The sequence below is a fragment of the Camelus bactrianus genome, chromosome 20 (assembly GCF_048773025.1).
Source record: "Camelus bactrianus isolate YW-2024 breed Bactrian camel chromosome 20, ASM4877302v1, whole genome shotgun sequence".
In the NCBI taxonomy this organism is placed as follows: Eukaryota; Metazoa; Chordata; class Mammalia; order Artiodactyla; family Camelidae; genus Camelus; species Camelus bactrianus.
Genome location: NC_133558.1, coordinates 22,356,667 through 22,371,366, shown reverse-complemented (window position 1 = coordinate 22,371,366; position 14,700 = coordinate 22,356,667). Strand labels below are relative to the sequence as shown.

The 14,700-nt window shown below is 41.3% G+C and overlaps 1 protein-coding gene across 4 annotated transcripts in view; it reads right to left on the bottom strand.

The window, feature by feature from the left end:
* BLTP3A (bridge-like lipid transfer protein family member 3A) overlaps window positions 1–14,700 on the bottom strand; it is a 55,802-nt gene that overhangs the window by 10,079 nt on the left and 31,023 nt on the right. For 3 of the 4 annotated variants that reach the window (XM_045512220.2, XM_010949050.3, XM_074348521.1), the window contains 9 exons: window positions 14,531–14,671; window positions 13,915–14,085; window positions 13,047–13,239; window positions 8,212–8,298; window positions 7,507–7,677; window positions 6,980–7,119; window positions 6,444–6,585; window positions 5,985–6,178; window positions 4,315–5,771 (listed from right to left, as the gene is read on the bottom strand). In XM_045512220.2, the coding sequence (XP_045368176.2) occupies window positions 4,315–5,771; window positions 5,985–6,178; window positions 6,444–6,585; window positions 6,980–7,119; window positions 7,507–7,677; window positions 8,212–8,298; window positions 13,047–13,239; window positions 13,915–14,085; window positions 14,531–14,671 (2,696 nt within the window). The remainder of the gene's footprint in view (window positions 1–4,314; window positions 5,772–5,984; window positions 6,179–6,443; window positions 6,586–6,979; window positions 7,120–7,506; window positions 7,678–8,211; window positions 8,299–13,046; window positions 13,240–13,914; window positions 14,086–14,530; window positions 14,672–14,700) is intronic. The other variant, XM_074348520.1, reaches the window with a different exon arrangement.

Below are 14,700 nucleotides of genomic sequence, written 5' to 3'. Positions count from 1 at the left end.
TCCATTCACTTGTAATATACAACCTTTTCAGCCCAGACGGTTATTGTATACATAAACTTTGATGTCAATTATTACTTGCTATAAGAGGGTCTCCATTTTTCACCTGCCTCATTATTCTAGCATTTCAAAGTGGATAAGCCTCTCTCTCATATCAACATTAAGTGTCAAAAGTTATTTAGGGTCATCTCATATGCAGATGAGACCAACTACGTAAAGCCCTGGTGCTAATGAATAGCACTGAAGCCACCTACATTCATTCCTCAAGTACTTACTGAATAACCTGCATACAAGGCACCATACGAGGCACAGTGTCAGGGTGGGGGTGAATAAAGTGATGAATAAGACATCCCCTATCCTCAAAGAATTTATATTCTATCAGGAGAGAGGAGACTTAAACATAGACAACTTTATATGGGAATTAGGTCACACAAACCATAAAAGAGAGGCAAGGGTACAAGCCAAAGGCCAGACAATACCCAAGAGGGGAAAGGATGCAGAGAAGGGGATTAAGAATGACCTTACGGGAGGGGGGTAGGTAGAGCTCAGTGGCAGAGCACATGCTCAGCATGCACAAGGTCCTGAGTTCAATACCTAATACCGAAAAAAAAAAAAAAAGACTTTGTGCAAAGAGATAACACTTCAGGTAGTCCTTGAAGGACTGTGAAAGAGATAGGGAAGAGGGCTTTTAATGGGGGAAAACAGCATGAGCAAAGGCATGGAGCCGGAAAATAAAAAGTACCTTTGGAGACTAGTAAGCAGCTCAGCCTAGCTGGATGGTAGGTTTTGCTGAGGGAGAGTAACAGACTATAAAGTTAGAAAATTTTCTTTAAAAAAACCTTTAAGGACCTTTCAAGCCAACCCTCCCATTTTACAGATGAAGAAACTGACTCAGTCACAGTTAAATATGAAACTAAGAAAAACCCAAGTCTCCTTACTTCTTGCCAAGTGCTTTTATCACAAGGGTTGCAGCCAAATTACAGAAAACTCTGGACAAAAGATTAGATATAAAAGTGCTCTGAAAACTGTAAAGTGTAGGGGTATATGGGAAATCTCTGTATCTTCTGCTCAATACTACTATGAAGTTAAAACTGCTCTAAAAAATAAAGCCTATTTTAAAAAAACTGCAAGTGTCATATAGATATATCACAATAATTGATTATGCCACACTAAGAAGTTCAAACTCAATTCAGGAAGTACAAAGAAAAAGACTGAGGTTTTTAGAGTAGGGTAATAACAAGATCATACCTGTGTTTTAGGAAGTCTGACCTGCCTTTTTCAAATAAGCCAGAGAGGGAAAGATGTCCAATGAGGGATCAGTTAATAGTTTATTAAAATAGTCCACATGTGGGAACAGACAGGAAAAACTGATGAGACTCCCTAGAGCTGTGCTCTCAAAGTGTCATCCTCATAGGAGCATCAGCATCTAACAGGGAACCTGTTAGAAACGCAAATTCTCAGGCTCATCTTAGACCTACTGGACAGGGAACTCTGGGGGTAGGGCTCAGCAATCTGTGAGCAATCTGTTTTAACAAGCCCTCCAGGCAATTCTGAAGTATGCCTAAGTTTGAAAGTATGATCAGAACCTAACAAATGCCTAGAAAAGGCAGAGCTAAAATGTAGAGTCTGAACAAGCAAGAGAATGATGCCACCAAAAAACTAAAACAAAAAAACAAAAAAATCAAAGAACTGATCTGGGGAGGGATAAGGAATTGAGTTTTATGTATGTGAGGTCTGAGGCACCCTGGGAGATCCATGTGGAGCTCTGGGCAGTAGATAGTTTTAAAGGAAGAGCAGAGGAGGGGAGGGAAGTCAGGACTGAAAATAAGGACTATAGCAGAAGTAAGGAGATGGAAAACAATAACCTAGAGAGAAAGTACAGTTGGCCCTTGAACAACAGGATTTTGAACTGCACAGGTGTAATTACATGCAGATTTTTTCAGTAGTAAATGTACAGTACTACACAATCTGCAGTTGGTTGAATCCATGGATGCACTGAAACCATATACATAAAGGAGGCTCTTATAGGTAAGGCCAACTATAAGTTATATGCAGATTTTTAACTGTGCAGATTCAGTGCCCTTAACTCCCACATTGTTCAAGGGTCAACTGAGTTAAAAAATGCAGAGTGATATAAATTTTCTGAAAGTTTGGCAAATGCATCAAGAACCTTACAAATGTTTGTAGTGTTTAACCCAGTAATTCCACTTCTGAGTTTTTCTTCTAAAGGCTTAGATATGCATAAAGAGTAATGTTCACAAAAATAAAGACAATTAACACAGCATTGGTTCTACCTGAGAAAAAAGTGGAAGCAGACTAAATAACCCCCAATAGTGGATTGGATTGATAAATTATAGCACATCCACTTGCAAGAATGTAATTATATATTCAAATACCTAAGAATAGAAAACTATTTACAATAAAACATAAAGTAAAATTCGAAATTTTCTATATTATATAGAAATAATATAATCTTATTATAAAACAATACCTGTATATTTTATGTGTATACACATATAAGCATTCACATGGATACATAAATATATGTATAAAATTTGGATGCAAACAGATCCAAATGTAAATAGTGGCTATCTCAGGATAATGACGTTTCAAGTGACTTTTATGTTTTCTTCTTTATTCTTTTATTTTCCTCATTGTTAACAAAATAAACACAAATCATTTTCATAATTTAAAAAATAAAGATTATGGTAAGAGTGATCAGAATATGGACAGCCTAGCCCTGTGGAACAATTATATTTATGGGATAAAAGGAAGGAGAGCAGTCAAGGAAAAAGCAGAGTCCTTCTGAGAAGTATGAGTAACTGGGCAGGGTTACCAATGCTCAGACTAAACCGACCAGCAAGGTGAGCTGCCGCAGAGGAGTCCTGGAGAGGGAGGACCAAGAAAAGGCCACCAGGGGCGGGCAGTAGGAAGTCAATGCCAGTGTTTAAAAAAGAGTTTGTACCACACACCTTTCTCTTCTCCTTTCTACCTCTCCTCTTTTCCCATCTCCCTTACTCTTCTCCATTTAGAAAGGGCAGCACATTTGGTGATCGGGAGTCTAGGCTATCAGTCCTCACCCCACCACTTACAAGTTGTGTGATCTTGAGCAAGTTTCTTACTTCTCTGAGCCTCAGTTTACTCAACTGTAAAATGGGGAGTGATATTAGTTCCTGCCTTATAGGGTTCTTACAAGAATCCAGTGGATTAATACTGTAATATTTAGGACAGTGCCTGACATACAGAAAGCACTCAATAAACGTTGCCTAGTATTACTTTTATCATTTAGCTCTTTAAGTTTTCCTTTCCCTTCCTCCTAAGCTATATATGCCTAGCAGGTACTAACACAACTACAGGCATTGCTTAGAGACCCACTTAAGACAGCTCACTTAGACAAAAGCTCTAAAGCCACTGATCTTCAAACCCTAGTCCCCAAAACACAAAGTGTCCCAGCAAAGTCTTCATTTTCTTTCCTAAAGCCATAGGAAATTCATCAAAAAATCCTTACCTTTCCACTTTGACTTTTGAATTTCGGTGTTTTCTGCTTACTCCCTACTGCACCTCCAGTGCCTAACACAGAGCCTGGCACACAGTAAGGACTCAAAAAATATTTGTTGAATGAATGGATGAAATTCTTCCTTCTCTATTAGTCTGACAGATATTGACAAGGTATACCAGAAAGAGCAAGTCCAAAGCCCCACCTTTTCCATTTACAAGATACAGGATCCATGGGCTCATCCTCTCTGAAGCCTCAGTTTCCTCAGCTATAAAGTGGGGATACAAATATCTGTATCCCTTCTGTGGGGATCAAATCAAACAAAATATTACATGAGAACCCACTAAAAAGAATAAAATATCAGACAGATGCCAGGTGTTATTATCCTGATATAGCATATCTGTATCAATAGTAGTGAATCAGCGAAAGAGGAGACAACTTGATGTTAAGAAGCAATCAGGGCTACCCTGAAAACTGCCCAAGAACAGGCTAAGCTACATGGAGGCATGTGAAAATCCATGGAGTTTTGTGTTATTTTATTGCAATTTCTGGTTCTTCCCTTATCACAGAATTAGATATAGTCCTGAAAATAAAGTCTCTCTGATTGGTGTACCTATATCCTCTAAGTAGCCTGAAAGTTCCTCCACTGCCCTATGGGCAGCTCTGAAAACTAAAGGCTTTGCCACAATAAATAGGCCATTTTATACATGCTCCTGGACTACATGGTGCTTCCCAATTTAAAAGTACACACAGCAGAAGGCCTTGAGCCCAATGGCCAGAACTAGGAGAAAGGTGAGTGAAGGAGGCAGAGAACCACTCACTTGGCTGGGGGAAGAGACAACATCTTGTGCATGGTGGAGGTCATTCGGTCTCTGCCCAGACAGAAGGCATCCTTAGTCAGGGACACAGCTTCCTTGGTGAGGTCCATGGTGGCATGTAGAGCCTCCTTGGTGGCATCCTTGGTCATGTGAATAGCACTTGACAATTCTCCCTCAATGTTCTTCAAGGGGATGAGCTCGCCCTGTCCATTCACAGTAGTATCCTTGCCACATGGGGGCTTCAATGCAGCTGGTGAGCTAGATGCTTGGGCTCTGCTCAGTCTCTTTGCCTGTAAGGAATCGACTGCCTCGTGGCTCTTCCCAGCCTCCAGCTGTGCAAGAGAATCTGAGTACTGCACTTCTCCATTGCTATGGAGAGGCAATGGTCTATCCTGGGATGCATCCAGATTGTCAATGCCACTATCCTCCAGAACCTTCTCAGGGCTTGCTGGGCTCTGTTCTGAGGAGGCATCAGACTTGAGCTCCCTATCCTCCGAAGGGGACAGCTCTGAATCTATGAGGCTGGTAGTATTTGAACCCTCAGAGTCCACTTCAACAGCCCCAGGGGCAGGATGCATGAGCAGAGCCACCTCAGCGCTAGGGAAGAGAACCCCAATGCAAGCTGTCTGGTCCTGCAGGGGAGACCCAGTCATGGCCTCTGTATCCTTAGTCAGCTGCTCCTGAAGACCCTGTAGCACCTCCTTCAGGCGGAGGAGAGCCAAGTACTGGTAGTGGTCAAGCCTCACGCGGACATGTGCAGGGGAGTGTACCAGCACGTGCACATCTGCAGCATCCTCCAGCTCTGCCAGAGACCCTTTGGTATCCACAGCACCGCTGCCTTCTTTCAGAATTTCCATGACTTCTGTAATGCCTGACAGGCTTTTCAAATCATGCTCAGTCTTTGACCTCTGACAGGATACTGTGTCAGGGGCAAGGGCCTCAGAATGGACAGGACTGCCAAAGCTGGCCGATGGTTTCAGCCTCCCTTCTGTGGCCAGAAGGAGCTTTCGTGCCTGGGCTTGCTGCCAGCGGAGGGGTAGGCAGGCCCAAATGGACAAGGGGAAGGGAGCCACGAAATTCAAGGTATGGCCTTTGAAGTTCTCTGTTCCCTCAAAGTCTAAGGAGATCTGGGTGAAGTAGATGGACCAGAGATCCTGGGATGCCTTAAGTCTCTGGGGAGGGAGGGTACTAGACTGAGGGGGGCAGGAATCCACCTGGAAGGCATGATGCAAAAAAAGCATGTGCAGAAGGCTAAAGCCACCTGGAACCTTGGGGAACTGAACATAACTGGAATGAAAGAACTCAGCAGCAGCAAAACCCCGGAAGAGACTTTGGAGGTCTGGACAGCTACAATATGGGGCATGACGTGTATTGGTGGCAGTCATGCCTGATACAGAGAAGACAAGGGCCTGGGGACGATGCAACCCAGCCTGTTCTCTCTTCTCCAGCGGGAAGCTCACCTTCAAAGAGAAAATGAAATGAAACCCAGTTCAGAATGGCCATCTGAGTTACCTCTGCAATCCACCATTAGTACACCCCTGAAAGACCATCTGGGCTGTAAAATCACTTTCCTTACTTCCATCAAATGGACAGAGCAGAGCCCTGGATTACAGCCATGGCAGAAATGCAGCTGTGGATGTCAATAGGGAACAAAATTCCTGCTCTCTCCCTACCTTCAACCAGAAGGCATCCAGTCGAATATCCAAGTGTTCATCTTTCTGGCTTGAATCCTCCAACTTGTAGATAGCTTTGAACTGCTCCAAGCTGCGGTATAAATCCAGGCAGAAGAGGTTTCCCCAGAGCAAGCTGACGGGATGCATAGTAAATGTCAGACCATTTAACTGAATGTAGAGATTGGGACAGGGAACTGGAAAGCAGAGAAAAACAGAATCACCATGTACAAAGTAGCAGCCCCACTCTTACTCACCAGTTAATATTCATTTTATTATCAAGAGAGCAAAGGTACATGTTTAAACAGGGCAGAGTTTTCAACAAAGGTGTGCTAAATTAACCCAAACACCTAAAACTCCTAAAAACAAATGAGAATATAAGCAGAGACCCAAAGGCTGACAAATGTGAAAAGCATGCACTAGTCAGTAAGAAATGACCAGTAAGACTTGTCAGATGCTTACCTGGAAGCTCCTGATTATCTGGGAAATAATACTCTGTGAACTCAATATGAATGGCAGAGACCTGAGTGGGGAGGTTGTGAAGTTTCCGACTGCAGGAAAGGAGTGTAGATGGCTTCTTACTTGGCTGTCCAGCTGTAGAAACCTGTGCAATCACAAGTTGCTGTTAGCATCTGTACGTCATCCAGAATAGAATTTCCTCAATTTCCTCTGAGGTAGGAGGATAAACCCTTTATGATTCTTCCAAAGTCTGTCACAGGGAGCAGAGTGGTTTTCACACATATTCTAGGCATACTCACACCTAATACTTTCTACAAGTTCATCTTTTCAGTGAAAGGTTTGTAGTGGGGTATTCAGAGGAAAGTCCCAAGCCCTGACATCAGCAGTCATGCTCAGAAAGAAACAGACCAAAGTGTCAAATCCACCTGGAAAGGAGGGAAACAGCCCCCTAATTCCACAACCTTGATCACATTTGTTGCCTTCCAAATGAACTGCTTACCCTTTTCCAACCCTATTTCCCTGTGTGCTGGGCTGCTTACCTGGTGGATGTCCAAGTCATCCACTCGTATTACCAAGCAGCTAGAACGTAAGCGATTCCATGCTGGAGGCCGAAAGACAGCCTGTCGACTCTGAGAGGGGCTTCTCTCAAGAGGGTTCTTTCGTGGACTAGAGAGAGAATCTGAATAAAAATAAGAAGTTGGGAAAGAGAATCAGATACATTCAAGTCTCTTTATTAATAGAATTCGGAAAGGAAAAACCCTAAGATCATTCATGCTATATGCAGGAAAGAGAGCTTAACACTGGCTAGCTCCCGGATGGAACTCAAAATTGTATTCTCCCCAAGACCAAGGCAACAGCCTACTGAATAGAGGTGATAACAACCTCTCTTCAATATTGCAGCTATCCCTGGAGACAAAGAGGACTCTGTAAAGAAAAAGGTCATGGATGTCTTTCCATGGAATAAAATTGGAATAATTAGCCAGTCCAGTGCTTTATCATCACTGGACATTCAAGGTAGATGTCAAGAGGCTAAGCAGTGGGAGTCCTCCAGCTACTCATAACCCACCTGCTTTCCTCCGGAAGGGAGAATCTACCCCCAGGTGCCAGGGTTGTTTCAGACCTGTCTCCTCATGCCACTTTTCCACTTTACTCTGAAATTCCATCACCAGCTTCTCAGCCCACTGGCCTCGGGTCTCCATGGCCTCACAGTGACGTACCCAATGTTTGCAGCTATCGCCTATGCAATAAAGAAGCAAAAAGACTTTAGTCCAAGATCATGATCCAATGTTACAATTTTTCTTTTCCATTGGTATAGTTCTCCATAGTTCAGAATCTGATCCTTCATCTGCAATCCAGAATTCTCTGGGATAAGTAAAATTATCTGGTGAGAGCACTCAAGTTCTTCTGAATTCCATATGTGATTTTTCCCTGAGGCTCCCTACAGACCAGCTGCTGACTGCTGCCATCTTTGACTAGGAACTACTAAGGAGGCTGTAAAACTAGCAGAAGTAAGGAGCAGAGCAGAGAATCAAAAGTAACATCTCAGCCACTGCCTCTCTCCTACCTCTTCTCATCGATGATAAAGAATCATTGATAGTGGACCCTGCAGGTTTCTAGAAGATGTCCTCTTGAAAAGGACTATTCCCAGCACCTCTCGGAGAACACGCTGCAGTCCCTGGCACCCTTCTACTGGGCAGCCAGGGATGAACTCAGGAATCTGCCCTCAAAATCTAGGTCACGTGAAAACTGCCCCCATTCAGAATTCTCCTACCTGCCCAGTGGAAGGGGTAATAGTCAAATGCCATCTTGCGGAAGGTAAGTTGCATTGCACCACCCATGAGTCTGTTTGTAGAGACACCTATAAAAGAAAAATAAAGGTGAACAGCAGCAGAAGAAACAAAGAAGCCCAAGCACCACTTGAAGCACTTAAAGTCCTCCTGAGGGTGCCTCAAGGCCTGGCTGATACACAAGTGCAGCTGAAAGGCCATGATGTCAGGTGATTTGCAAGGCTCGCTGAGTTGCAACAGTCAACGGACATGCTCTAAAAGATCCAAAGAAAAAAGGTGTATTCCATCGTCTCTGTAAATGGCTGCTAGATTTCCAGAAAGACAAAAGTAACTGCAAAACTCAGGATTCAGGAATTTCAGTCCTTGGTCTCCCACAGACACACTCTACAACCTTGATTCATTTGGTCTCCCCAAACCTAGCAATACTAGTTTTGCTGTCCTGCAGCACAACCCCTGGAGAAGCATTAGCCAAACTCCCCAAAAAACATGACCCATGTTGTTTCCTTTCATGTGCTGGCTAAAGCTAAAGCTGTGATATAAGACAGGATTACACACTGAAAATACAAAGAACCATGGAACACTAAGAACACTGCACTAACAAGGACATTATAAACATACAGAATAATGTAGGTAAATTGAAATTTTTTGCAGTGAATGAAATATTCTATTATTTATCTTGAATTTACATTCAGTTCTTCCTAAATGAATGAACTTTCCAAGTTTCTATCTTATCTCTCCAACTAGACTCTAGAACTGTAAAGATTTCTTCTACACGAGTATTGTCTGAACCACCCTGTTCTGAACTTCCATCGTATCCCTTCCATCCTGTTTCCGGGGTCGGGGGAAACACCATGGAATCCTCTAGCTGTAAGCTGGTACGACTATAGCCAGGCCTGTCATTTCCATCCAATCTAGATTTCACCACCCCAAGTTCTGGACTAATCACCATCCTACCAAGCAATACACCTACACCAGTGTTCCTGTTTCTCAACCTTTTTTTCATAATTACCACCTCTTAGGAGCCTGTTTAGATTTTTTTTTTCCTAATTGCCCCTTCTCCATGAAATTGTCATACCACAGATATATTGTATATCTTACGTATTATACGTCTGTCTGTGCTTTATACATAAAAAGAATATGAATAAAGCTTATTCCTTTTATTCAATGAAAGGTTAAGAAAGACTAAATAATTCTTTTAAGTTAAATGTTAAATTTTAAAATTTAAGCTATTAATATTTAACTTAACTTTGTAACTATATTTGCTGAGAAACTTTTAATGTAATTTATTTCTTATATAAATTATAATGTTTTGAATCACATATACAAATCAGCAATTTATATAAATATATAATAGCAATATAATTAAATTTTAATTACTCAAAATTATTTTCCAGCAAAAGTAAAACAACTGAAAATTTTAATTAATTTCTTAAAATTATTTTTAACTTTTAACTTTTGTTTGATATGAGAAAGTAACTTTTATCTTAACTACCTGCTAGACATTCATTCAGATAGTGTCAATATTTTTTATTTTCGGCACTTAACTACTGACTTGTTGAATAACTTGCAGCATTAAATAATAAAATAGAAATTATTTTTTATTTAATCTTCAAAGTTCAAATCACAAAAGTACTGAGGATTAAATATAAACAACACTGACTGGATCGTCTATGGCAGACACTAGGCATGCGCAGACCACATCTCGCCATTTGACTTTTAGATCAAGCAACTGATTGGAAGTCCTCCAATCAATCACAGCCGTCTATTTGCCTTAGTTTATAGCCCTAATCTTCCATATATTTTGTGTATCTTTCATGAACTCAATATAAATGCTGCTCATGTGATACCCAAGAAAACTCAGTGAGAGAAATTAAATACTAAGGAATAAAATTTTGTTAGGTAGGGCTAAGTATTGTTATACCTAAGTTTTTTTTTCACCCCCACCCTTCACCAAAGAATATTTTCACTGTCCAGAATAAGCAAGCATCAAGACAGAAAGATCAGTGGTTGCTTAGGGCTGTGAAATGGGAAGTGGCAGCTAATGGGTACAAAGTTTCTTTTAGGGAATGACAAAAATGTTCTAAAATCAGATTGTAGTGATGATCACACAACCCTATGAAAATACTTAAAAACAATGAGTTGTATATTCTAAATGGGTGAATTGTCTGCTATGTGAATTATATCTCAATAAAGCTGTTTAATAGAAAAGAGTGAAATTTTACCTACTGTGGGGTGATATCATCCCAGTTGAAAATGCATGCCCTAGGCTACGGGAGGGAGAGGATTTCACAGTCATGCTCCCTCTATTGGATTTATTTGGAACTAAAAGAATAAACTAAACAGACTGAGCATATTAAAATAAGGTCTAGAACTGAAATCAAATACAATTACTAATTACCAACATATTTAATTATAAACACATAATAATATATGAGACATTAATAGTAAACAGTGTATATAAATGACTAATTAAAATTCTCCAGTGACCTGGTGGAAAGAGAACATAGCCTTATGAGAGATAAAGACAGTTTTGGCTCACAGCCCTTATCCTGAGAGAAACAGTTAAAAAGAGGCAGAAGAAACTCTTTTCCCTATCAATCACCAGGCTCTGCCCCAGAAGCCTGAAGTATCAGCTGCTCCACTTTGATTTTAAGAGACAGTGTTGCTCCATTTCAAGCCAAACTGTCCCCAACAACCCACCAACTTCCAAATAATTTCACCTCCAATAACAAGGGAAAGATGAGCATGTTAGTCAGGGGCCCCAACATCCAGGCTATAGTGTCCCGTAGTGAAAAAGCAGGTAGATGTAGCCTTCAAGGAGTCTGCACTGTCCAAAAGAACTTTCTGTGATGATGGACATCTTCTATGGTCCACAGATTATAATGAGAACTTGAAATGTGGCTGATGCAAATAAGGAACTGAATTTTTTATTCTACTTAATTTTAATTTAAATAGCTACATGTGGCTATTGGCTACCATGTTGGACAGAGAGTTCCAGAGCAACACTATCCAAAAGAAATATGTAAGCCACATATGTAATTTTAAATTTTCTAGTAGTTACATGAAAAAAAATTTTAAGTGAAATTAATTTTAATACTAAACATTGTTTAAACACAATATACCCAAAATATATCATTTCAACATGTAATCATATGAAAATGATTACCAAGATATTTCACACTCTTTTTTTGTACTATACCTTTTAAGTCCCATGTATATATTACACTTACATCCCATCTCAATTTGAATCAGCCAACATTTCAAGTGTCCAATAGTCATATGTGGCTAGTGGCTGCCATGTTGGACAGAACAACTCCAGAGAATCTTACAGCCCTTTCTATAATACCTAGTTCTCCCTTCCCCGTTCTTCCCAAATCCAACTGGAAGAGTCAAAGTCACAAGAACTCTTTGTGTTCCTTGCCCCTTCACAGAGTCATACACTACACCTGGGTATGGCAGGCTGGGAGTTATCCCCTATCTAAAAATATCTCATCCAAACCTACCTTAAATTCCACCAAGTAGATTAATTTAGCTTATAGGGGCTTCAGAGAAGGCCAGTCATTCACATCTTAGTGTGGATTACGGGACCCTGCCACATGAAGAGAATAGTGCTACAAAGCCCACATCAAGCAAGATGAAACTCTTAATAATGTATTCTTAATAAAGATTTCTGAAAGGATTAAAAAAAACCCTGAAATTCTTTATAGAAATACTTGGGAGAAAAAAACCAAACAAAACAATAATTTGTTCTAGCAGAGAAATTCTAGAATGAGTGGATGGCAAACCAGTGAGCAATTTATTTCTAGTGGTGACAAAAGCAATCTTTACACTGTCACTGGTCCTTTCAGCTCCTTCATATTGGGAGTAGAGAGGGGCTGAAGTCACTTCAAGACAATGCATAGAAAGGTAAGAGAGGCAATAGTGTTCAGTACCTCAGGAAGAAAAAATAGTAGGTTCCCCCAAGGAAAATGAGCCTGGGTCTCATTAAGAGGCAAACATAACCTTCAGAGAGGATAAAGCAGCAAGAGAACAATATGACAGCATCTAAAACCAAGAGCTGATAGCAAAGGGGAGCAGAGACAGAACAAAGAGAATTGAAGGAACAGGCAGAGAAATAATAATACCAAATATTTGCCTATGATTAAGGTCCTCTAAATTCAGTATTTCATTTGAGCCTGATAACAATCTGAGGTAAACGAGTAAGATATAATTTAACTCGAGTTCATAAATGAAGAAACTCAGAGAGATGAAGCGATTCCCCTAAGGCTCATGAAGGAAAGAAATGAGTTGATTACTTTTTCATCTTGAATAAATGTATATGTAATACCAATTCCTCTAATGAACAAAAAGGTATGAGAAGAACACAGCACAACCTCTCTACATGGGAAGAACACATTCACACATAATAACTATTTAAACTCAATCAAAAATCTGAAAATTCTGAGGTTTCCTATGGTTGAATTTACTCTCCTAAAAGCTGACACCAGTGGACAGCATTGCCTACAGGACATTGGGAAGAAAAAAAATATATACCCTGCTTGGGCTCTACCCCTGAAGACTCTCATTTAGTGGAGTCTGGGAAGAGTCCCAGCGCCTGTAATTTATTAAGTATCACAGCTGGTTTTGCTGCACCCTAAGGGCTGAAGAGCACTAACAGAGAGCTGCCACAGGAGTGCTGCGGCCCAAGGAAGGCCTGTGATTAAGGGAAGCCAACCAAAATATGCCACAAGTCTTGCAAAGAGCCTTCCATCCCCAAGCTTTGCTCAGAGCCGAAGGCAGTGATGGACCACCCGGCCCAGGCTCAGGCCTCACGGGGTACCTGGCTCTCGGGGCTGGCTATCATCACAAATGTGCAGGTCCAGGCGGGAGATGAGGAGATGGTAAGAGGACTCTTTCACGTCAAATTTCTCAAAGTACTGGCTGAGGCGGCTGCTGTTGCTGTTGCTGCTGCCCTGGCTGCCACCAAACGCATGGGCCCAGGACTGCTGGGCACTGGGAGCGGGCGGGGTGATCTACATGTGACAGAGAGAAAAACAGGAAGTCCAGGCCCAGAGAGCTTCCCTGCTGGCTTTCTTTAAGCTTCAGTTCAGCCTGAAGAAAACCACAATTTGATAAGATGTCCCTTCCCTCTCATAATTCTTCACCTGGGTTTTAAGTCTGTTCCACCTAAATAGCCCAAGCTCCAAAAAGCCTAATTATAACTAGTCTAATGACTCTTGAGTGCTGTTCTGAGATTTGAATTGCCTTCTAAGCTCTCACTCCCCAGGACCTAGCTGACTGATGCTAAAACACCTCCTCCAGGAATTCTTCCCTAAATGTCTACTTTCAGCCTGATAGTTGGATGCCTCTTCTTTGTGCTCTCATGCCACAGTGTTTATCTCTATTACAGCGCTTATCACACCATACTAACTTGTTTATGCTCCATATTTTAAGGCACTGAGAACTCCAAAGACAGGAACACGAGGCTTTCCAACGACTTGTACTGTATACCTAACACACTAGAGGCACCCAATAAACAAAATAAATGAATAAATCAGAGGTACAGGCAAAGCATATGCACATCCAGAAGTGAATGACAAATTCCCCAAATAAACCTAATAAAGTCTAGACCCTACCTATGTTGGTATGAATTTGGTCTGGCCTACCATCTCCCCACTCCCACCAAGGGTATCTATTTTGCCTCTAACCTGTACAGGTTCAGGGGCCAGGCTCTTTCTCTGCTGGGCTGACTTCTCCACGGCTTCACTCAGCGACTCTGCATATTTCATCATAGCCTTGAGCTGCGAGTCAGTTAGCACCCAGAGCAGGTCATCCAACAGGAACATCAGCTTGGAGGCTACCACATTGCAATCTTTGGTCTGAAGGGGCCACACAGAACACATGGTTCAACATCTGGTACCATTCCAACTCCTCAAACTGACCACTGCCCAATCAGTTTCAGAGATGGCTTTTTAATCCCCAGTACATGAAAGGAAAGTATCAAGCACCTTGGAGAGTCAATATCTTACAAAGTCTCTAAAGTTCTCTGTGATTAACAAGAAGCAGCAGTAGTCAACGGCCAGGTGTCTATGTCAGTGTCCCTATATATGTCAGGGTAAAAAGTGTGTTTTCCAAAATTAAAATGCCAGGGAGGTAGAAATGTTCTCTCATTGGTGGATACAGTGCAACACTGAACTGTGGGTCCTCCCCTTTCAAATGTCATTCCAGGAGCCAATAACATTAAAAAAAGAGGAAATACCAACTCCCAGGCTGTCTAGAAAAATAAAAGATGGAAGTTTTCATGAGGACAGAGAACACACTCACTCTCCTCTTCAGGGCTATTTGGATCCTGCCTTGGTTGGTAATAAGTCTCAGTGGAGTGGTGACTGGGTCCTGATCACCATTGTCTGTAGCATATGCCTCAATTCGAAGTGTTTGCCAAGTTATTTCCTTAAATGTTAAAACCTAGAAGGAGAGAAGGTAAAATGCCTTAA